General features: G+C 48.2%; 1 protein-coding gene and 1 long non-coding RNA gene across 2 annotated transcripts in view; both read right to left on the bottom strand.

Moving 5' to 3' along the window:
* LOC126030150 (F-box/LRR-repeat protein 12-like) overlaps positions 1–23,826 on the bottom strand; it is a 106,219-nt gene extending 82,393 nt beyond the window's left edge. The window contains exon 1 of the mRNA XM_049788333.1: positions 23,707–23,826. Coding sequence (XP_049644290.1) covers positions 23,707–23,792 — 86 coding nt within the window. The 5' untranslated portion in view covers positions 23,793–23,826. The remainder of the gene's footprint in view (positions 1–23,706) is intronic.
* LOC126029687 (uncharacterized) lies at positions 16,015–17,538 on the bottom strand. The gene is made up of 3 exons (XR_007503033.1): positions 17,520–17,538; positions 17,347–17,431; positions 16,015–16,063 (listed from the first exon to the last, which is right to left on the bottom strand). It is a non-coding gene; the product is annotated as an uncharacterized LOC126029687 (long non-coding RNA).
* Positions 23,827–24,241: the final 415 nt, after the last annotated feature.

The following is a 24,241-nucleotide window of genomic DNA, read 5'->3' as shown; positions in this document are numbered from 1 at the left end:
CTCCCTGAAGTCACTACTGGCTGTGTACTCAGTAATCGCTCCTGGCTTGGGGGACCATATGGAATGCAGGGTTCAAATGGAGTTCCTTCCTGGGTCAGCTTCGCGCAAGGCAAACCAGTCACAGCTGCACTATCGCTCAGGTCCCTGGTTTAGCATTTCTGAGCTGGTGTGGAGACATCCCAGGAGATTCTCCCAGCAGTAGGTGTCCCTGGATCATTGGAATGGGAGCACAAACAGGGAGGAAGCAGGAACTTGCCTCAGTGCTCTGCACATCTGGCGAAAGTGCCATTTGGATTTCTTACCTCTCGTTTTGTGTCTTCTACCAATATTGGCAACTTCAGTGACAACTTGCACTTTGGAGACCCCGAAACTATGTCTTAGGCTATGAACTTGGAGGCATGTAAGAGGAAAGAAAATCATCTGCCTGTCATGTGAATATCTAACATTTTATATTTGATGTAAGTCTATACAATCATACACATCAAATATCTGCATAGATAGACATGGAATATAAGTATGGAACAGAATAATGTATTTAATGCGATATCAGCTGCATTATATATAAAGGTATTTTATATAAACAATGTGCATATTGAAATGTAAGTGTTCTGTACTCAGCTTTGCAATTCAGATAACAGGATAGTTTGTAAACTATCCGGTGCTAAGCAGCTGGGGCTTCGTGCGAGCGGCGCTCCCTCCCGGCCTCGGGTTCCAGCGACAGCTTCGTTTGCTCGCGCCGCGTCTGCGGATGGTCCGCCCTGGGGCTCCGGGACTGCTCGGCCTCTCCTTGGCGCCGCCACCCCCGCTTTCCGCCCCATGGCCCCTCCAGCCCGCTTCCCCTAGCCCAACGTCTGCCGGGCTCGGCGACTCTCAGGGCTCCTCTTGGCTCCGCGCTCAGAAATCGCTCTGGCAGGCTCCCTGGACCACATTGAAACCGGGATCGAACCGCCTTCCCCCCTGGCTCGGCCGCCTGCAAGGCAAAGCCTCACCTCGGAGCTGTCGCTCTGGCCAAGGACGGAGAATCCTAGAGACTTCGTGCGAGGGAGCCCCAATTCAGCCGTTTCCAGAACTGCCACCCAGGGTGGATTATGTGCAGAGAACTCAGGAAACAATGGACTTGCTATGAGTGATGAGGGTAGCAGGTAGAGCATAACTCACTTTTTAAAATTATTATGGAGGGACAATTGACCACTTCATTAGCCCTTGAGAACTGGACTCAGAACCCACCCACTCCTTCTCCAGGGGTCGGGGGTGGGCAGGAGAGGGAGAAAGCTGAAGCCTCCAACCAGGTTGGCTTCCTCTGATGACAAGTCCCCAATCTGAAGGTGACTGTTCAGTTGCCTCATTCTCAGACCCAGATGTGGCTAAAAGTGTTCTTTCTAAACATCTAAAGATACCCCCATTCTTCAGAATATTCTGCTTTTTGAGCTCTGGGTTGAGAACCAGAAAAATTTCAAATGTACTTGGTATGATATTAAAATGGTCACCTTACGTGAGAACAAGTTATGGAATAACAAAGTTATGGATGGCAAGTTTAGGGAAATTGGACTCCATTTAACCATCCATTGTTGTGTCTCCAGTCACTATTCTCAAGGTGTTGGTAACATGGAAGTAGGACTTGCATAGTTAGATCTCTTATCTGGCTTTGGGGCAGACCAAGCTCTTCTGGTTCTGAATGCCAAAAGATCTTTGCTATAGTTTATAGCATATACACTAATAATAGTGCTCTAGAGCTCCGTAATAGTCAAATCTTTTCATGTTCTAATCTGTTTGTGCTTCTTTGGGAAAAGACTGAGTCGCAAATATTTTTACCCTCCATATTTAATAAACCTTAAAAACGAGTGTTCAATGAACGACCAAATGAACCAATTTCCTAACCCCTAAAGCATAAATTGTTACTAGGGACTAAGGTAATTACTTGAAAAAAATTCTTAGACACCAAGTCCACAATGATCATATCAAAGCAAAGTTAATTTACTTGTTCTGATAATTGAGGCAAAATCCATTTCCTGATGCATCATCTAAAAGTTCGACTTTTCCTGGATGATAAAACTTATTTAACAGTGGGGAAATGCTCCTAGGAACAATATTTTTTAAAGGACAATAAGAACTGCCTTGCATGTGGCTGACCTGGAATAGAACTCTGCAACCTCCTAGGCTCCTGAACATTTCCAGAAATGTCAGGGCATAGAAATAGAAATAAGCACTGTGAAAGGCTGGTATGGACTAACTCCTTATTCCAAAACAAGATGGGGGGGGGGGTGAAATGTCATGATATTGTGTGTGTGTGTGTGTGTGTGTGTGTGTGTGTGTGTTTCAGAAACCAATCAGTGATTTGAATAGAAATCTCTTGGATCTGTGAAAATTTTGCTTTGGAACTGTTAATAAAAAGGATTTCACACATAATGTTTGTATGTAAAAGCCAGAATTCAATATCCATCAAAGTGACTACCCCGGCTTTTCTTCTGTGATAATGTAATAGATCCTTTGTACAAGGAGAATCTACAAATAATGACAATTACTATATAAGTATCTCATGTCTTTTTAGTGATTTTAAGTAAAATGTAACAAAAACAGTGTTGTAGTTTACTCACTTTGTTTTGAAACACTATATATTTTCAAGTTGTGTCAGATTTGTTAAGTATTTTATTGATTTTTGGGTCAAACAATATAAAATTAAGAAAATAGAATACATGAAACTCTACCATGAACAGAATGGTAAAAGTTCAGAGTCTAAGTTCACCCCAATTCTCAAAACTTCCTTTTTCAGTATATTCACTGTTAATCCCAATTTTTTTTTTAATTCGTAGGAATTATTCTCTGACCTTTCCTAATGCAGAGGATCATTCAATTCCTGAGTTCCTACTCTTTCAGGATACATTTTTGTTATTGAAAACATCTGTGTCAAAATGATATTATGGTTATCATGTATGTCTTAAGTAGACGTAGATTCTACTCTGGTTTACAGTCATTTGACTTGCTGAAACTGGAAACCTGACTCTTTTTGAATATCAGGTTCTTTAGTCGAAGGACATGATCATAAAAACATAATTCTTATAAATATCAGATAAGAAATAGTGCCTCAGTGAGCCCTGCTGTAGTGAACACTTCAAAAATGATCCATGAAATATTTCAACTACAATTCCATTTTTCAGTCTGTTATTTTAGGATATATACATAATGAATACTGCCTCCCTTCAAGTGGAGAATATAATTTCTTCATTGCATGCTGATAGAATGTTCAGAAGGGTAATTGGTATCTTTTGGGGCATTTCAAGGCTATTAATCCTTTTCTTTTCTAATATGGGGGAAAACCACTCAGATGGAGCATAGAAAACATATGAAAGCTTTTTTTTTTCTTTTACAACACTGCCGGCACATTCCAAATAAATATGAAATAAATTCACGAGGAGAGAATATTTAAAGATCTTATCCAAGAAAAGAACAAACTAAATGTCAGATCTTCTTCTTTAATCAAAATTATTTTGTGGTTTTCTGACACATTCCTACAATTTGCCACTTGAACCAAGACCCCTAGGTCCTAAAAGAACTGTCTTGTCACTGGAGTGTAAGGGTAATTTAATGCTTTTAAAAGTCAGATTTATGAGCAGTTGGGTAGGACTCAGGAATAGAATCTGGAAAGTTTTTCATTTTAGTGTTGACTGAATGTCTCATCTTTGATCTTTGGTGAGTCTCTGAATCCCTGTTAGTTTCTTTATATGCTAAAAACAGAAACTATTATAGTACGAGTTCCTATAAGATTGTAGATTTTAACACAGTATCAAGTACCATTAAGATGTGTGCCAGTGAGGTGGCGCTAGAGGTAAGGTGTCTGCCTTGCAAGCATTAGCCTAGGAAGGACAGCTACCGCGGTTCGATCCCCCAGCATCTCATATGGTCCCTCCAAGCCAGGGGCAATTTCTGAGCACTTATTCAGGAGTAACCCCTGAGCATCAAATGGGTGTGGCCTGAAATAACAAAAAAAGGGGGGGGGGGCGTTGGGCCGTGGCGCTAGAGGTAAGTTGTCTGCCTTGCCTGCGCTAGCCTTAGACGGACCGCGGTTTGATCCCCGGCGTCCCATATGATCCCCCAAGCCAGGAGCGACTTCTGAGCACATAGCCAGGAGTAACTCCTGAGCGTCACCAGTTGTGGCCCAAAAACCAAAAAAAAAAAAAAAAAAAAGGTGTTCTTTACATGACTGTAATCATACAACTATAATCATGTTTGTAATCATGGTGTTTGAATAAAGATAATTATAAAAAATTAAAAAATGGGGAGGCATCTGATACAAATATAGTCTTTATTGAAAATATGAAAGCATGATATGAAAAGATGCCATAGCCTATTAAGAAACTAATATTTATTTGAATTCATGTTCTATGTCTTCAAATAGACCTATATATTAAACTTTGATCTTACTACAGAAGTATGAAATAAGTGTTCTATTTTGGAAGATGAGGATAAGGGTTAGGTCATATCTTGCTTTGCTCAGGGTTTCTTCATTGATCTGTACTTAATGTTCACTCCTAGTGGTATTGAAGTGTCCTGCTGCATGTAACACTTTAGTATCTGTCTTTTTCATCTGGCAAAAAAAAAAAATGTGTAACAGTGGTCTATGATGGCTTTATATGTTTGCCTTGCAAACAGACACAGGACTTTGTAGGACTGACTGTACTACAAATCCCGGCATCCCCCGTGGTCCCCAGTGCCTGCAAGGAGGGATTTCGGAGTGCAGTGTCAGAAGTAACCCGTAAACATTGCCAGGTTGGTTTGACCCAAAACCAAAATAAATTAATAAATAAATATATTAAAATAAAACTTGGATTGGATTGAAATATTAGAGAAGCAATTTCACGCAAAATAAACTTTTTTCCTCAATAATTTATATCAATTAAAATGTTAAGAGCACCCCATAGTATGGTAATAGGTTTGTTATAATTATTTAAAACAAATCAATTTAATGCAAAGTAATCAAGGTCCATGGTAAATTGAGTGTGTTAATTAACTCTCAATGCTTCTGAAATAATCCAGATATAAAAATATTTATATCATTTTTACAGGAAATTTTGGCAATGAAAATTGTATCTGAGAATTCACTTACCTAGTAGTGTCAAACAGAAGGTGTTTGACAGAGGGATCCTCAAAGTTTTGAAACAGGGGGTCATTCTACTGTCCCTCAGAAATGGAGGACTGGACTAGAGTTAAAAGAAAACCCAGCCATGAACGATAGTGGCCCGTGGGCTGTCGTCTGAGGAGTCCAGAGGCAGAGAGGAGGAGGGGAGTTAGAGTGTGGGCCCCATTCCAGACATGAGCACAGGGAGCCTGGGTCATTTGCCTTTAAGCAGGACAGACACCTGGCAGGATGGATGAATGTCCTCGGAGAGTCAAATGTGACCTGCAAGCCATAGTTTGAGGACCCCTGACAGATAATTCTGTTCTGAGTCTGAAATACTGGGAGTCCAAAGCCTGTGAGAGCCCTCCTCTCAACCCACCCCCTGTGAAGGATCTGGAATTTTGGATTAAGAAATTCCTCAGTGGCACACTAGGTGCTCCACTGACATCCACGACAAACCCCTAAAGTGTTGGGTGTATTTGCAGGCCAGCTGACAATGATGGACCTCTTAGGCTACAGGACATGAACTATTATTCTTCAAGTGAGCCATACTGGATGCTGTTAGAAAGATTCTAAGGTATGGCAGTGCCCAAGAATTCTGTGACAAAACAAAGGGGGCACAGGCCCATGCTGCCTTGCAACCAAGCAGAAGCAGAGAGTTTCCGTTCCCCTCAGCTTGACTTTGACTACGGCAGGCCCAACTACTTGCTTCATGAAGGACTAGGGCAGGCTCAACTACTCACCCATCTAAGGCTTGTCTATCCAGACAAGGGGATGTCACAGCTGTGAATATCAAGGAGGCACAGGGTGTGAGGCAGGCTGGCCATAGGGATGAACAGCAGGTTGGCCACATGCCTGGTCAGGCACTGAAAGTGGGGTCACTAGTGGCTGAACACCTTGAAGAGCCCTGGCATCTTCACTGGCAGTGTGGAACCAGAAAGCCAATCTCCGTGAAAGTGAAGAGAGTGAGAGAGGAACCTATATGCCAAGAAGGACAGGTCCCTTCTCCTTGGCCATGTACTGGGAGAGGCAGAGAGGAGATGAATCAGGTAACAGGTGAGCTTGTGCCCCCTTGAGGCTGCGAGATGATGTGGGCACAACGTTTTGTCCAAAGGTCTGATGGGCCATTGTTCAGAGTTGAAAATACCATCAGAGTTGCATATGGTATAGGAAAGAAGTTACTTGTCTTGCCATCTGGTCAACCCCCTGGTCTGAGCACTCACAGATTCTGGTCAGCCTTAAGAGGGGACTGTCCCTTTAAGGGTTAATAAAGAGGGGAACCTTGTAACTGCCATTTGGGGACAGTTATGCTAGGACTAGATAGAGCCCAGAATCAAGTCTGATGGGGTCTGCCTCTGCTGGATGGTTGCTGCCAAACTGCTGGAGAAACTGTTTGCTGGATTCTCTCTCTCTCCTTTTGTTGCCTTGCTGCCTCTCCTGCTGTTCTCTTTTCTCTGATCCTCTCCCTGGCTTACTCCTTGTCCTGGTCCCTACCTGAGCCCTCTCTCCCTCTCTTGATCTAGGGAGTCGGCTTAACAAGATGGAAAATCCAACCTAAGAAAACTGGGAAACCAAGCACAGGATGGCAGAAAGAGCTTTCTTGCTGTGAAAATCCTTTAATCCATTTCTCTATCTCTCTCCCTCTTTCTCTGAGTGCTCTCTACCCAGTCATTCTGTGTAGCAACTGGAGCATCTTGCTCAGTGCTCTCATCCCCTGGAAATTCCTTAGCTAGAAGACACTGGAGGTGAATGACTTGGGCTAATTCCTACTCCAGAAGCCAAAGTACCCACATATTCAAAAGGTGCAAAGACTTCAACCAGTACCATGTAGAAATACAGGGTGGGGACACAGATGGGGGTTCCCAGATCTTCCTGCTCAAAATTGAGGAATCCATGGCGGACATAAAGGAGATCACAGAGACAGAGAAGGAACGTGTTTTTGAGCGGTAAAAAAAAAAAAAAAAAAAGTGGGAGGGGAACCCGGGCCCACGTTCTTCCCAATTTTCTTCTCAGAAAGGCTGGTGGCTGGACTCACCATGGACTATTCAGTTTGATCTCAGCTCTGCCTGGCAGGAGCCAGGAAGAAAAGATCCAGATCCAATGCTTAATGCATGAAGTAAACTGAGAGGCTACTGAGGGAACTTTCAGAATTGGCTCCAATGAGTCAGACAGTGAAAGCATTAGAGAAACATTCAAAGTCTACAGATTTTCCAGAAACTCAAAGGAAACAAAAAACACATAACATACACAGAAGGACAATGGAGTGCCCATAAGCTGGGTTTCCATACACAACCCTAAATAACCCAGGAACCCAAATTATTCACGAGTCTAGATGGAGTAGCAGAGTCAGTTATATGGGGGTGATAAAAGATGAGAAAGCCACAGCGTATCCACAGGCACAGAAATATCCCATCATCTTGACCCTCTCCCTCTTTCTTCCAGGACCTAGAGATTTCCCTTGGATCCTTAAGATACAGGTGCGTCCCTGAGTGTCTGCACCAACCCCTGTCTCCACCTCATGAAGTTCATGAAGACATTCCCCTCTTCTGAGGTAGCATAAACATAAAGACACAAATTGATGGGTGTTGGTATCTGATTCTTGCCCTGCTTGCAGGATGAGAGAGGCAGATATTGGGTGACCTAGGGGGTCCCTAGGATCAGAAAAAAAAATGACGTGGTCCAGTAAGGACCAAACAACTGCTGCCAGTTCCTGATGCTACAGACTGGGGAAGCCAACAGCTCAAACCCGAGGGCGCTGGACCCGGCCTGACCAGCATTTACCAGGGAAAAGTCTGATATAACCAGTCATTGCTCCCTGAACTGAAAGTTCTTTTTCCTTGACAATACACTAGCAATGGGACTCTTCCCTTGCAAAGAGCCTAGAAAGCCAGTTTGGAAAAAAAAAAAAATAGTCCTGCCAGAGGCACAGAGAAATCTGGTATAACATTCAGCCTTCTGCCTTGTGGGGGAAGAGTGGGGAGTATCTCTGTGACACCCCCCTTCAGCTCCATTCTACTGCTGCCTCTACAGTCTGACTTGAAGCAGGGAAGTTCCTTGCTTGTCCATCATGAGAGTTCTAATCCCTTCCAATGTCTCTCTCCTCACTCCTATTTCTTCTATGAAAATGGTTCCTAGCCAGTCTTCAAACGTTCTTTTCTGCAATCTCAAGAAAAAAGACCTGAGTCCAGCAGAGAGAAGGACCAACTGTGGCTGAAGTGGCCAGTTCCCACTTGCGGGGTGGATATAAGCAGAGTCTAGTCTTTTTGAGTTGAATAAACAGAATCTGGCCCAAAGCAACTAGTTGGTCTCCTCCCACCCTGAGAAATGTATCTGACATCAAACTGGAGAGTTAGCACAGTGGGAAAGATTCTTTTTTTTTTTTTTTTTGGTTTTTGAGTCACACTCAGCAGGGGTTCCTCCTGGCTGTACGCTCAAAAATTGCTCCTGGCAGGTTTGGGGGACCATATGGGATGCTGGTATTCGAACCACCATCCTTCTGCATGCAAGGCAAACGACTTACCTCCATGCTCTCTCTTTGGCCCTGGAAAGATTCTTTTGCCATATATGTGCGTGAATCTCTGGCAGCCAATAGGGCCCCCCCCCCCGAAGTGGGGGTATCACAGGGCACAGCTATAAGCCCTGATATAGAAACACTCATTCCATTTCGATGCTCAGAAAAAAAAAAAAAAAAAAAAAAAAAAAGTTCCCAGACAGAGCACTTGACCAGAGGCTGTGTCTAGTAATTTCATGGGAAGGTTTGACTATCCAGAGGAGCACAAAGAAAAGAAGCAGCTTCCTTTCCTCTACCTCTTCTGGGGGGAACCAATTCTCCCAGCGTGTTATCTCAAGCAGCCTTTGCAGTGAAAGCTGATTGGCTGTTTGGCCTTTGGGACAAAATTTCCTGGAAGAACTTATTTGCTGGCCAATGTGAGGAAACTCCTGGGGAGAACTGATTGGCTGGCTGGCCATTGTGATAAAAATTCCAGGGAAAGTTGAATCGCTGCCTGGCCAGTGTGATGAAATTCGCAGGAAGAGCCTATTGGCTGGCTGCCCAGTGTGACGAAAGCCTTGACTTTTTCAAGATCACAAACTGGGTGGGCTAGGGGCTGGGATGGGAGCAAAGCTTGGGAGTGAGGCTGTGGCTGTGGCCCCAATGTCATGTCATGTGGTGGTTTTGCCAGCTCCCTGCTAGGTGTGTGTGTGGGGGGGGACACTTGAAGGATCAGGAGAGGCAGCAGAAGCTGTGAGCTTTCTGCAGTGCTGGAGAATGTCGTCGCCAGGACACCATGTGTGAAACAGGGGCAAGCTACAGGCCAGGCTTCTCAGGTGATCCAGTTCCTGCCAAAGGAATAGAATATGAAGGCAACTGGAATCCTTCCCAAAATGTATGTCAAGATGTGGGAAAAGCCATTTAAACAAAAATCCAAAATCATGAGAAAAGAAAGTTGTATAACAACACACATAAATGGATAAGTGGTGAATTGGTATCTTAGATGAGAGCATGGAACTCGGGGTATTTGTGGGGAGGGTCGGTGTTTTTTTGTTTGTTTGTTTGTTTTGATAATGTTTCTGAAAGGCCAGCATAGAACAATCTGTGGAAGAAGGCAAAATGACAGATAAATTCCGCCGAAGGTGCAGGAAGGTCTTATAAGAAAACGAGCAGCAGTGACTGGTAGGTGCGAGTTTTCCAGGAACCCTAAATGGAAGCACCTTCGATTAAAAGCCCATGGGAAAGTGGCCAAAGGAGGAGCCTGACCCAGACTTGACAGGCTTACATTTGAAAACAATAGCTAGAAATCCCGACTTTTGGTGTTCATATCCAGGCAGGGGACCGCTGATGAAAAGCAACTCTCTGCTGACCACACGACCTGGTTCCTCTTCCAGGCTGCATAGGAGCCCAGAAGTTTCCTTTGCAATCAGTAGCATCTCGCAGTTGAGACTGTTCTCATCTCCTAGGCGGTAGGCCCCTGCGAGGTTCCCCTGCACCCCAGTGGTCAGGAAATGGGTGGATCATCTTTGCCCACAGATCCATACAGTGTTTGGGCAGTCAGATGAGAGCCTCTCTGTCCACAGGGGCTACACTGCAGTCATGCCACCTCCAGTCTCTCCCCCAAAATCCAAGTGAACAAAAAAAAACAATAGTAATGCAAGACTTCACACTTTCTAAAGAATTTATGACTGCAGGATTTCTGCTCAGTAGAAAAATCCTACTGCATTTTGACATTCAAGATCATTATCTTTTGCAAACTCAGAATCATGTTCAAACATCTGTCATGCTTTGAGATCTTTCCAAGGAAGGAGAATTCTCTGCCATAAGGCCCATTTGTAGCTGTATGCATCATAATAAAAAAAAATGCCTTTTTTCTTGATAATTTTTTAAATTAAGTGATAGGATAAGGAAGACCCAATATCAGTAGTAGAACACGTTTTGCTGGCTGGAGCTCCTAGGTTTGATCATCATCAGAGCATACTATAAAAAGTTGAGAGAAAAAAAGACCAAGTAGTGGCATATGCGGTAGGGCATTTGCCTCGCACAGGGCTAACGTAGGACGAACCATGGTTTGATCCCTGGCGTCCCATATGATTCCGCAATCCAGGAACGATTTCTGAGTGCATAGCCAAGAGTAACACCCAAGTGTCACTGAGTGTGGCCTAAAAACAAAAATAAATTCTTTTTAAATACACATTTACATTTTCTTGAAAAGAAAGAAATTGGGAGCCGGAGAGATCAGACAGCAGTAGGGTATTTGACTTGCATGTGGCTCACCTGGGTTCTATCCCTGGCACTGGCACCCAGGATCTCTGGGAGTGATTCCTGAGCGATACTGGGTGGGGTACACCCCCAAATAAGTCCTGATCATTTAGAGGACTAAACTATATATCTCATAGTTATTCATTGGTGGGGGCCCACCCAGCATAATCAGGGGTTCCTCCTGATTGTGCATTCAGGAATTACTCCTGGAGGTGTTCAGGGGTCCCATATGGGATACCAGGAATTGGGCCAGGGCCATGTCTGTGTAAGGCAAGCACCCTAATTATTGTACTATCCCTCAGTGCCTATATTTCTGTCCTAAGAAATCAGACCTACCCACAGTACTATCTTTCTAGTCCCAATAAAGCCTCTATATTTCTCATATTTAATCACATCCACACTTCTCGATCCACTGCTTCCATAACCCTTAGTATTTCCTAAATGGTGAGAATAAAAATGAGTGTTTTTTGTTTTTGTTTTTTTGGTTTTTGGGTCACACCCGGCAGCGCTCAGGGGCTACTCCTGGCTCTACACTCAGAAATCGCTCCTGGCAGACTGGGGGGACCATGTGGGATGGCGGGATTTGAACCACCGTCCTTCTGCATAAAAGGCCTTACCTCCATCTCTATCTCTCTGGCCCTGAAAATCAGTGTTTCTTGTGGGACCAGGGAAATAGTATAATGGATAAGGCACTTGCTTTGCATGCTTCCAGCACATATTCAATCCCTGGCCCCCCTTTCTGTTCCCCCAAACCCACCAGGAGATCAATGTTTTTTGTTTGTTCATTTTTTTGTTTTTGTTTTGTTTTGTTTTGTTTTTTGAGTCACCCCACACCCTGATGGTGCTCAGGGCTTACTCCAGGGCCTGTTCTCAGGGATCACTCCTGGCATTTAGAGGAGGAGGTTCCAGGGATCCCAGCAGGGTGTGCTGAATCTAAAAGAAGTGCCTTGACTATCTCTCTGGCCCACTTGGGGTTCAGAGGCTGGCTGGCCTTGCCCTCTCCCCATCATTCAATCCTGGTTATTTGGGAGTTATAACAGGTCACCTTACCACTTGTGAGTGAGGACTTGTGAGTCCTCTCTGTCTCTGGTTTAAAAGCCAGATGTTCTTCCTAATGTGTCCTCTTACCCCATTTTCAGTGGTCTCTCCAGAGGGCAGAGATAGCTCTGAGTGCTCCCGAAGTACCTTCCTCCAACCCACCCTCTCCCCATCACAAGGCTGTATAACATTCATCACTCGAGAAAGTTCACGCAGGAGGAGGCCTCTTTCCTAAAGGGAGTCAATTCCATTTTCTGCCACTATGATTAGGGAGGAGAGTTGGGAGGTGCCGGGGGGTTTTTAATCAGAGAACCACAACACCCTTTGTCAAGGTGAAGCTGCCTTTGTCTTGGAAGCACCCCCCAACCAGTTGGCATTTTTGCTTTTGCTATTTGCTTTTATTTCCGTCACACTCACCCTGGCCATCTCGATGAACTATGTTCCCAAATGCTTGCGTTAAAAGGAGACTGACCTGGAAGATGCCCAGCCAGGAAAAAGGAATCAATCAATCAACTTAAGAAGCGGCTGAGGCACATCCTTGATGTTCAGCTTCAAAGCTGCCACTTAAGCCCCAGGAACCCACAAAATGCCCATCTGTCTCCCCAGCACCCTGGGTCTCAAGACCAGAGATCCCAGACTCTGGTCCCCTCTGCCTAGCCACGCCCCCTGCTTAAGGGCCCTGGGACGAGGCCACGCCCCCGAGGGCAGGCCAATCCGGGCTGTGGCTACGCCCCCAGGCCTCACCTGCCTTGGCTGAAACCCCGCCCCGTGATTCGCTCCGCCCACTATGAGCCCCGCCCTACCATAAACCACGCCCTCACGATCCTGCCTCTTGGGCCCCTTCTCCCCATCCCGGTAAGACCTGGTCCTGACCTGAGGACCACGCCCCTCGCGGAGACCACGCCCCGATCCCTGTGTCCCCGCCCCGCTGAGACCACGCCCCCTGGCCCAGTGTCCTAGAGGGGCTATGAGATGGCTTCCATGGGTGGAGTGAATGTTTGCAAGCAGAAATGCTGGTCGGGGCTTCTGCTTGCCCTGTCCAAGACACTGTGTGTTCATTTTGGCCTCAGTCTTCCTTGCAGTATTGAGATATGAGGGACGTGAGTTGGTGTTTGACAAACAAAGCAGTGCCCCACTGTTGCAGTAAATGCCCCTCAAATATTCGAGTCTCTCTCTTTTTTTTTTTCCTTGAGGGAACACACCCTGCAGCACTCAGGGCTACTCCTGGCTCTGATCTCAGAAATAGGACCATATGGGATGCTGGAGATTGAACTAAGTCTGCAAGGCAGCCTGAGCCTCTCTCTTTCCCTTCCCTGTTCGAGAGTTTGCATTTCTCTGAATTTCCTGCCCAAGCATGACATGATCAGAGTCACTAACATGACTAAGTCGTTGCTGTGCTACCATCACCTGGCGAAACACGGTACTACAACCGACCTCGAGCTAAGACAAGTCTTTTGCCTCTGCTTTGGGGTTTGTTGGCTGAGCAGCTCCTAAATTGGAGCCGCTGGCTGGTTGGTAATTGGCTTGTGATTGACCTCTGGCCTCTATTTACCCTCTGGTCTGTGTGCATTATTTACTGTGGAACAACATAACTAATTCCATTTCCCTTTTGTGCGCTTCCCTATCCCTTTTGGGCGCTGTGGGATAACCAAACCTCAACCCAACTCCTAGGGATCTTCTCACTTCGGTTTCTATTTCTTCCTGCTCTCCTTCCAGCACCCCTATATGGACAACTTTGGGATCTAACCAGAACCTTCTGGGAAAACTGGCACCAGAGTTTGCTGCCCCCAGATCCAGCCTATATGTGTTCTGCATTTGGTCAGGTGCTTGCCTTAGGAGGGTCAACACACCACAGGATCCCCCCAGGATCATGTCTGAACTGATCCCTGAGCATGGAATCAGGGGAAACTTTCAACACAACAGATCTTCCACATGAAGAGGCTCTGAGTCCCCATTTCTGCCCCTTTCCCTCTTGATGCTGCCCACCAAGTGGAACTTGCTGGGTGTAGGCCAAGCGCAGAGATTGGTTTATTGTTTGTTTGGTTGGTTGGTTGGTTTTTGGGCCATACTCCATGACCCTCAGGGGTTACTCCTGCCTAAGCGCTCAGAAATTGTTCCTGGCTTAGGGGACCCTATGGGACACCTGGAATCGAACCGAGGTCTGTTCTGGGTCAGCTGTGTGCAAGGCAAAAGCCCTAAAACTGTGCTACTGCTCTGGACCCTGTTTTTGCTTTTGATTGGGGGCGAGAGTCTGTGATACTCAGGGTTGAGTCCTGGCTCTGCACTCAGGAATCACTGCTGGTGGTACTCGGGGGCCCTATGGGATGCCTGAACGAACCCATGTCAGACAACTGCAAGGCAAGTGAACTGGTGAACGCTCACTGCAGCTAGAGTCTAGAATGAATACCTCTAGGACCAGAGAGGGCATCAGGGGAAGGTGCGTGGCTTGGGAGATTCAATCCACAGCACTGGGCCTTCAAGCTCCTCTGGGAGTGGGCTCTGAGCACTGAACTGGATGTCAGGCCAGGTGTGGCTTCCCAGACAAAGAAGCAACATTCTTCTCATGATGGGGTGCTCAAGGGCCACAGGGCCCTATACCTGTGTCTTTCAAGAGGTTCATATATTATATAATTATGTGCTATTAAAAACTGTACATGAATTTATGTTATGTAAATATAATACTTTGTATATTAAAATTTAAAATCATATTCTATTAAAGTTTAATATGACCATGCTAATACTTAAATTATTAATGGGCCAAGCTTGGCAGTGCTCAGATTTACTCCTGGCTCTGCACTCAGAAATCACTCCTGCAGCCTCAGGGGACCCAATGGCATATAGGAAAGGGATCCCAAATGGCCGGTGCCTGGAAAACACACTCCCTGCCTTGTATTGTCACGCTGATGCTCCCTGGTCTAGGAATATTTGACCAATGAGTGAACACAGTGCATTTTTTGGAAAACAAAACAACTTGTGTTTCCAGAGGAGAAAAACATAATCTGTATTGTGAAAACAAACGAAACCTAGAAAATGAGTCAAGAAAAATAAGAAGATATGACAGAGAACTTTCGGGAACCACTTGAGCAATCTGTACCCTGGACCATATGACAGTCTGCATGAGACAAGCTATGGGTTGTAGAAATCCTTCAAGAACTGACATATCTCTCTGCCCAAGGTCGAACGTGAACCTCACCCTCACCTTCATGTCCCCATCCTGTTCCCTGGCTTTCTGAAGGCATTTCAGGGGACAGAAAATGCTACTTGGTGACTGAATAGAGAGCATTAGTTTGGGCACTTGCAGACGCGGGGTGTGGGGAAATCACTGCAAAGTGGACAGTATCCCAAACTCAGCAACTTAGTGGAACACACAGCAGATTTTTCTATGGGCTATGGGCTCCCCGATAAACCTCTGAATCCACACTCTTATACTTGTGATCATCGCATCTTGGGGAACTTGCAAGAATCCAGCAGTTTGCTGGCTACCATCCACCAGTTCATGGTCCGGGGAGACCAGCTCCAGGACCCTCAGCTGAGGTAAATTGAGGCAGAAGGAGAGCAGTTTGGGGGTGTGGGGGCACACATCCCTGTATTGGTTGTTGCCAAGAGACTGAGGGACTTCAGAATGGAGATCTCCTCCAGGGATGCCAGGCCACTGGACAAGAGGGCCTCGATGGTCACACGGATGTGGTGCATGTCATGGACGTGACAGCAGGACGCTGGACAATGTCAGCCAAGATGGTGCAGCCCAGCACCTCGATCCTCTGCAGGGGGCTCAGCTCCTGCAAGCCCCTGTCCAGCCCCGCCTTCGTGAGGCAGTAGGCGCCACCCAGAATGAGCTACTACAACACTGGAAGCAGCTGAGTCACCACAGGTGGCAGTCCTGGAAGGTTGGCATGCGGTCCAGCAGCAGCTGCTCCATCCAGGACAGCGAGAGGTCACAGCTGTGCAACTCCAGCCAGTGCAGGGAGCAGGGCAGGCTGGCCATGGGGAAGAGCCATGTGCAGACTCATGCTCCGCAGATGGGGGCACTGGACCTTGAAGAGGTCCAGCAACATCATGAATACTGAGGTGCTCAATATTTGGCAGCCCTGCAGGTGCAGCCACTGCAGCCTGGACGTTATGCAGTGGTGAAGGACATGCCAGACAATTTTGAGGTGCACCTAGGAGGGGTAGCAGACAAGAAGTGAGTGTTGCCCCCTTTGGGCCTGGAGATGGCTGCCTGCCAACATAGGAGCACAGCAAATCCCGTTTCCTTCTTTCCCTGGCTGTGCCTTGTGCCCTGGATACTATAAGCAAGAGCCTCTACACACACTGGCTTTCTCTCTCTGTGTCCTCTCTCTGTACTCCCTCCTACCCTCTTTCCCTCCCTCCTCACCCCCTCTCTCTTTCTGTCTCTCTCGCCGTTTCCCCCCTTAGAACACATGTTTCCAGGGATGTTTTCTCATCCATTTTATCTCTGTTTTGTTTTGTTTTGCTTTTTTTTTTGGGGGGGGGGCCACACCCGGCGTTGCTCAGGGGTTGCTCAGGAGGTTCTTCCTGGCTGTCTGCTCAGAAATAGCACCTGGCAGGCATGGAGTTACCATATGGGACACTGGGATTCGAACCAACCACCTTTGGTCCTGGATCAGCTGCTTGCAAGGCAAATGCCACTGTGCTATCTCTCCGGGCCCCATTTTATCTCAGTTAAAACAATCTGTGGACCCACATGGTGGCTTAAAGTATTATTCCCCTCTATCCCAGACCGTTGCACTGTCTAAAAACAACACCTTCCCCAAACCAGGGAGGCATCGAGGGATAGCACAGTGGAATTGCTGTTTGCGTTGGATGTGATTGACACAGATTCGATCCCTGGCATCCCATTAAGCCCCCTTTCCTGCCAGTAGCAATACCTGAGCACAGAGCCAGAAGGAAGCCCTGAGTACCTCCATTTAAGGTCCAAAATACAACTCAAAAAAAAAAAATCAAAACTGGGCCCTGCGAGTTAGTTCATTTCTGGAGCATAAGGTTGGTACTCAGGAGCCGGGAGTTCAATGCCCAGCACCTCCATTTTCTCTGGGCATCACCGGCAGTGCCTCCTGTATAACCAGCCAGACAAGCCACTAAATGCTGCCTGGCATGATTTATATTGCCCTTTGCAAAATAAATTTTAAAGTAAAAAAATTTTGTTTTTTTTTTAGGCAATACCCGGTGATGCACAGAGGTTACTCCTGGCTATGCACTCAAAAATCGCTCCTGGCTTGGGGGACCATATGGGATGCTGGGGATCGAACCCAGGTCCGTCCGGTCTCAGCCAGGTGCAAGGCAAATGCCTACCGCCATGCTATTGCTCCGGCCCTTAAATAAAAATGTTTAAGATTTCTCCAATTTAATTGAGCACAAAAACCTGGATTCTATTGGCCCCAACATTGGCCCTGATGGGGTATAAAGGGGCGTCCGCCCATACGTTGGAGGGTTTCAGGTTGGTGTGTCACCACATCCAAGGGTCGTGCTTGAGCCTCTTCCTGGCAGCCTCTCTGGGGTGGCCGATCCTGAGAGCAAGGGGGGAATCGCACCCACAGTCAGAACGACCCCTGCAGGATTCAAAGCTCAGGGAGCCCCCAGGGGACCCTGGCTCACCTGGAGTTGCAGACCTGGTCCTGCACGGGGAGAAGTAAAAAAACGCAGAGCAGCAGCTAGACTGGCAGGTGGTTCAGAGTCGCCATCAGCCTGCAGGGGAATCATCCGAAGGGTTCCTGGGACATGGGGGAAGGCGGGAGCTGGGGATGGGGAAGAAGGAGCGGCTCCCGGGGGTCTGAGGGTTTAACACCAACCTGGCAAAAGTAGCTGTCAGTGCAAGCAAGTGGCTTGCTTCTGAGGCCAAGGAGCGGGTTTATATACAGTGGACAGAGCTAAATCTTTAAGGGATGTGGCTGTGAGTGAGGACGCATCCCTGGAGCAGGACTGGGGAGGAGAAGAGGCCTAGGGCTAGGGTAAAGGTGATCAAAGGTGCTGCTAGAACCCTTAAGGAGGGAATGGGCGAGGACACAGCTGAGGGGGAGATAAGGTTGACCATAGGAACTCCTGAGCCACCAGAAGTGTACCCTGTGTATTACTGGGGGTGCAGAGCCAGAAGCAACCCGATTGGAGCACGATGTGGCACCAAACAAACAGAAAAAGAGGAACCTGGAGTTATGTTCATCTTTAGTTAAATAATTTTTTTACTCCTTTGGACAGGACAAGAGTGCCTGGGATCTGAGGGGGGCTGATGTGAGGGGCTGGAAGGCCACAGCAAGCAAAGCAAGAACTCTCACAGTATGCATTCTTCCCCTCACTCTTCTCCTTTGAGATCCCTGTCAATGCCTCCCTCCCTTCCCCCTCTCTCTCTTCTCTTCCTCTTCCTCTTCTCCCTCCTCCTCCACCACCATCTCAGTTCTACCATGTCCATGTTAGGACACTGCAGGGCATGTTTATTCGCCCCTCTGATTCCAATTCAACTTGCCGAGGACCCACAGGATAGCCTTCAAATGGTGTCCCATTCCATAACAGACTGTGGGAGTGTCCAAAACAAACCCCCTAAAAACAAGTGCAGAGCCCGAGAGATAGCACAGTGGGGAAGGTATTTTGCTTGAAGCAGTCAACCCAGGACCAATCCCTGGTTTCCCATAGGTCCCCCCAACCCAAGCCTGTCAGGTGTCAGTTCTGAGCTCAGAGCCAGGAGAATCCACTAAACACTACTGGTTATGGCCCCAAAAATATGAACTAAAAAAAAAAACAACCAGAGGCCAAAGAGCTAGTTCATCAACCGAGGCACAATGTTGGCCCTCAGGACCCCCAATATCCAGTAAGTGACACATAGGATGAGTGAGCATAATGTCCGAAGCAGCTGAGGTGCCCCCAGTGGCTGTTCAGAAAGGTGTGCACGTGGTCCAGCACCAGCTGCTCCAGGGGTGGCAGTGTGCCTCAACCTCCTTATGTGTCATCCAGACCAGAGAGATGTCACCGCTGTGCATCTTCAGCCAGAGCAGGGTGCCAGGCCGGCTGGCCATGGGGATGAGCAGCAGGTCGGCCAGGTGCAGGCTCAGGCAATGCAGGTGGGGGCACCTGTGGAACAGTACCTTGCGGAAACCTGTAAGTCTTAGGTGTGGCTGCCGATGATCTGATACTTGCAAAGAATGCTGGCGTCATCCTATATGCCTCGGTGGACATGTCATATACCCTTGGGCGGGGACTAGGAGAGAGAAGAGGGTAGGCAGCTAAGTGATGAGCTTGTGCCCCATTTAACTTGACTCCCCATATAGGAGTACAAATGCTCCCCGTTTCCTTCTTCCATTGCCCTGGTTATGATAAGCAAGTGACTGTATACAAGCATGCCTCACACACGGGCTCTCTTTGTTTCTCTAATTCTCTTTCTCTCCCCTTCTCATGGAAATTCAATCGTTGTCTCACTCTCTCTGTCTCTACATCTATGTGAGTATCTCTGTGTCTCCCCCCCAAAATATGGATCCAGCCACTCCCCAGGAGTTTTGCCTTTTCCCTGTAGGACATGCAGGGCATGTTTCCCAGACACCACTGTTCTCTGTTACAACACACTGAGGATCCACAGGGTGGCCTCCAAGTGTTGTCCCATCCATCCCAGACTGTTGGGGTGACCAATTACAAACACCATAAAACAAGGTGGGAATGGAGCTATAGCACACTGAGCAGTGTGTTTTCCTTGCAAGCGGTTGACCAGAGTTTCACCCATAGCTTCCCTTTTGGTCTCCCATCATGCCAGGAAAGTTCTGAGAGCAGAGCTAGGAGGAATCCCTAATCATCAGGAGGTTTGATCCAAAAAAAACAAACAAACAAACAAACACACCTGAGGTCAGAACCTAGTTCTTCATCGGGGCAAAAACTTAGCACCCTCAAGAGCCCCAATATTCATGTCACACCTGGGAGCATCTCGTTCATTCCTACCTGAGTGGTGGCAAGGGGAAAGGAATTGGATTCCTGGCGCTTTCCATGGTGCCTTTCTCAGCATCTAGCTCAAATTCCTGGCTCTGGGGATACCCACCTATAGGCTATCCCCAGCCCACCAGCTTCTGTCACTGAGGACCCGGTGAGCTATCTGGAGTCTAAAATTCTCTTAGCTCCAGGTCAGATCCCTTCATGGCTTGGCTGCATCTCGCCTACTAAAATATGTGGTGCCCAAAGAATATATGTGATAAATGGGCCACCTCAGGCAAAATTCAGGCATCAACCCAGGTTGGCATTCACTCTTGGCAAGCTCCTGAATCCCTAAGGGATGCTGAATATCAAACATGAGTCAGTTCAAGCCCGGCAAATGCCCTCCCCTCTGGTTATCCTGTCTACCAGCCCCACCCTGCCCTAGGAATATTCGAAAATTTAGCAAAGCCAGCAGTTTCTGGACAACAAAAGAACTTGTGTTTCCTGAAGAGCTAAAGAAAATCCAGGGGCCAAAGAGATAGCACAGCAGTAGGGCATTTGCCTTGCAAACAGCCAATTCAGGACAGAAGGTGCTTCGAATCTCTGCATCCCATAGGGTCCCCTGTGCCTTGCCAGGGCAATTTCTAAGGGCAGAGTTAAGAGTAATAACAGAGCAACACCGGGTGTGACCCCCCCCCAAAAAATTTAAAAAGTAAGAAATGAAAATATATAGACGGAAACAAAAACAACAAAAAGCTGAGGAATGAATAAGAACTATAAGAAATTGCAGAAAAAGATGAGAAAACCTTCTCGTCCTTTGTACCCCGGACCATATGACAGCCTGCATTTGCCAACTAAGAGAAGTAAAATTCCTCGGTCACCTCACATCTCACTGCCCAAAGCACTCACACTCACCCAGGGGCTCCCATCCTGTGCCCCAAGGGAAGAAGATTGGCTTCCTGGAGGCATTTAGAGGCTATGGGATTGCTGCTACTTGCCTACTGAACCCTGAGAGTCAGGTCTCTGAGAAGCTGACAGTGGCCCATTCTGGCAATTTAGTGGGACCCAGAACAGATCGAGTTCCAGATTCACCTATGGGCTCTGTACTCCCCAACATACCATGGATCCCGGTGTCCGACCCGTGATGAGGACAGACATCCCAGCGGGAACTTGTTCGAATTCTTCGGATTGCTGATGTATCTCCACCAGTCAGTGGTCTCGGGGGGAGCCGCCCCAACAATGACCCGACAGTGGGGCAACCCTTTCTTCAGCATCGCCTCAGCTTCCTGCCCCTCCCAGCCCTGCCCCTGCAGCTCCAGGACCCTCAACTGGGTCAAGGTGAGGCAGGAGGAGAGGAGGGCGGCAAATGGGATCAGGCACAATTCACCTGTGCCACAAGTCGAGAGAAGACTGAGACTGGCCAGCTTGGGGAGCCCCTCCAGCGCCTCCAGGCCTGTGGCTGTGAGGGTCCCAACAGTCACTCGGATGTGGCGCACATCCCGAAGGTGGCGGCTGATGGCCTGCAGGACACTATCAGTTGAGATGGGGCTGCCCAGCACCTCAATCCTCTGCAGGTGGCTCAGCTCCCGTAGGCCACTGACCAGCCCTGCCTCGGTGATACTGTAGGTGCCACATAAAACAAGTGAGCGCAGTGCAGGAAAGCAAGTGAGGCGCCTCAGGTGGCGGTCCTCGAAGGTGGGCACGTGGTCCAGCACCAGCTGCTCCAGGTGAGGCAGCGCACCCTCATCCTCCTTACGTGCCATCCAGATCAGGGAGATGTCACAACGGTGCATCTCCAGCCGATACAGGGTGCGAGGCAGGCTGGCCATGGGGATGAAGAGCAGGTTAGCCAAACGGATGCTGAGGCGCTGCAGGTGGGGACACTTCTTGCCCAGCATCTTGAAGAGCTCCGGTGGAATACTATGGAACGTGCAGTCGAACATGGATTTCGACTGCACGTAGCCCTGCAGACACAGAGACTGCAGGTTGGACCTTATGTAGCGGCGCAGGACATGCCAGATGATCTTGAAGCGCACCTAGAGAGGTAGGCAGGTAACAGGTGAGCTTGGGACCCATCTGGGCTTGGAGATGGGCAGCCCCCAATATAGGGGCATAGCTGCTCCCTGTTTCTTTCCATCCACTGGGTGAGCCTTGTAGCCCTAAATCTTGTAAACCAAGGCCTGTACACACGCTTGCCTTCTAAACATGCAGTTTGTCTGTCTGTCTCTCTCTATCTCTATCTATCTATGTCCCTCCCTCCCTCCCTCACAACAAATTAATTCACTCTCCAGAAATCCTGCCTTTTCCCAGTTATGACACATGCCAGGCATGTTTTGTCACTCATTTTGATCTGTTACAACATGCTGCGGACCCACATGTTGGTCTGCTAGTGCTGTTTCCCTTCATACAGGACTCTTTTGGTGTCTAAAAACTACACCCGACAAGTCAGGGCAGAGCCAGAGTGATAGCACAAAGGGGTGGGTGTTTGCCTTGAGTGTGTTCGACCCAGGTTCAATCCTTGGCATACCATAGAGTTCCCATGGCCTGCCAGAAGTGATTTCTGAGTGCAGAGGCCAGAGGAACCCCTGAGTGTCCAAGCTGAGACCCAAAAACAATCTTAAAAGGGGGGGGGGAGGCTAGAGAACTAGTTCCTATCTGGGGAACAAGCTTGGTACTGGTAGCCTGGAGTTCAATGTCACTTTTTCTGTGCGTGACCAGGAGTGCACCAAATATGCCCCATCCAGCCAAGAGTAGCCCCTGATTAATACCAGGTATGGTTCAAATCTCCCATTCTCAAAATAAATAAAAAATAAATTTTGGGTGTGTTTTTTTGGGGGGGGCACACCCTGTGATGCACAGGGGTTACTTCTGGCTATGCACTCAGAAATTGTTACTGGCTTGGAGGACTGTATGGGACGCTGTGGATTGAACAGGTCCATCCTGGGCAGCATTGTGAAGCCAAACGTCCTACTGCTGTTATGGCTCTGGCCCCCAGAATAAAAATGTTTAAGATTCCTTCCATTTGTTGGAAACACACCAGAAGAGCTCAGGACGTTACTTCTGCTCGGTGCTCAAGAATATCCATGAGGGGTTAGAGCAGTGACGCAAGGGGTAAGGCATCTGCCTTACCTAAGTTAGCCTAGAACAGACTGCGGTTCTATCTCCTGGAGTCCCATATGGTCCCTTAAGCCAGGAGCGATTTCTAAGCGCAGAGCCAGGAGTAACCCCTGAGCATCACCGGGTGTGACCCCAGAAAAGCAAAAACTAAAAAAAGAATATTTTTGAAGTGCCGGCACTGTCATAAAAGGCAAGTTCACCTCCGTCTGCAATGTCTCCAGCATATCTCTGAATGTATCTATCTATCTATATCTATTATCTATATCTATATCTATATCTATATCTATATCTATTTGGCTTTGAGCAACACCCGGCCGTGATTAGCGCCAACCCGAGCACTGTGCTCAAGAACCCGTGGCGGGTTTGTGGGGGGACCTCAACGTACCCGGGATGACTGAGCCTGGACCTGCCACTGCCCTGCAATCGCCCACACACACACTTGTCCTATGCAGGTGGATCTGGTTGCTTTGGCTGCCCTTCCCGGGAAATCAATTCGTTCCAGATGCTAGCAGGGCCCTGGCATGCATTTCCCCATGAGTATGCGCCCGGACACCCGCTTCTAGTGGCCCCATCCCTGGCCCTGATCGGGGTCCCAGGGAAGCCCCCCCATACCTCCTGCAGCGGCAGATCGGCGTGTCGCCACGTCAAAGGATGGCGCGCGAGCCTCTTCCAGCGCCGGCAGACCCTGAGGACAGGAGGGAGAAAGGGAGGCGAACCCCGAATCAGAACGGCCCGTGCAAGACCTGGCTTGCTCTTGGGGTTCCCGGGGACCGGCGCTCACCTGGAGTTGCGGACCCGCTCCCGCTCCGGGAGGAGCGAGAAGATCTCCACCAGCACCAGGTCCGGCAGGCTGTTCAGAGACGCCATCAGCCCGCGGGGTCCCCGAGGCGATCCTGGGCAATGGGGGGACAAGGTCGGGATACGCCCGCCGGCAGCAGCCTCCAAGTTTCAGTGCAACTTTGCAAAGGGCTGTCAGTTCGGACGGAGACCCGCGGGAGAGGAGGTGGGGCTGGTATATATAGCGCTGGGCGGGGCTAAAAGGGAGTTGGGGGCGTGTCTACCAGGGAGACCAATCCCAGAAGGAGAAAGGGCAGAGCCCCGCCTTGGGGGCGTGGCTATAACGGGCCAACGCGGAAGCGCGGCGGGGCGGGGCGGCTGATCGCTGGGGGCGTGGCTTGACTTCTGGGAAGCTCCAAGTAGGAGGACGAGTCTGCATGGGGAAAAAGCTCTGGGCAGCATTACTGGAAAGCAGGAAATCGGGGCGGGGAGGCTCGGAAGGAGCCATTGCGAAAGTTATGGCCCCGCTGCTAGTTGAT

Source organism: Suncus etruscus, chromosome 15 (assembly GCF_024139225.1).
Source record: "Suncus etruscus isolate mSunEtr1 chromosome 15, mSunEtr1.pri.cur, whole genome shotgun sequence".
NCBI lineage: Eukaryota > Metazoa > Chordata > Mammalia > Eulipotyphla > Soricidae > Suncus > Suncus etruscus.
Note: the sequence above shows the minus strand (reverse complement) of the source record. Positions and strands in the feature narration are given on the sequence as shown.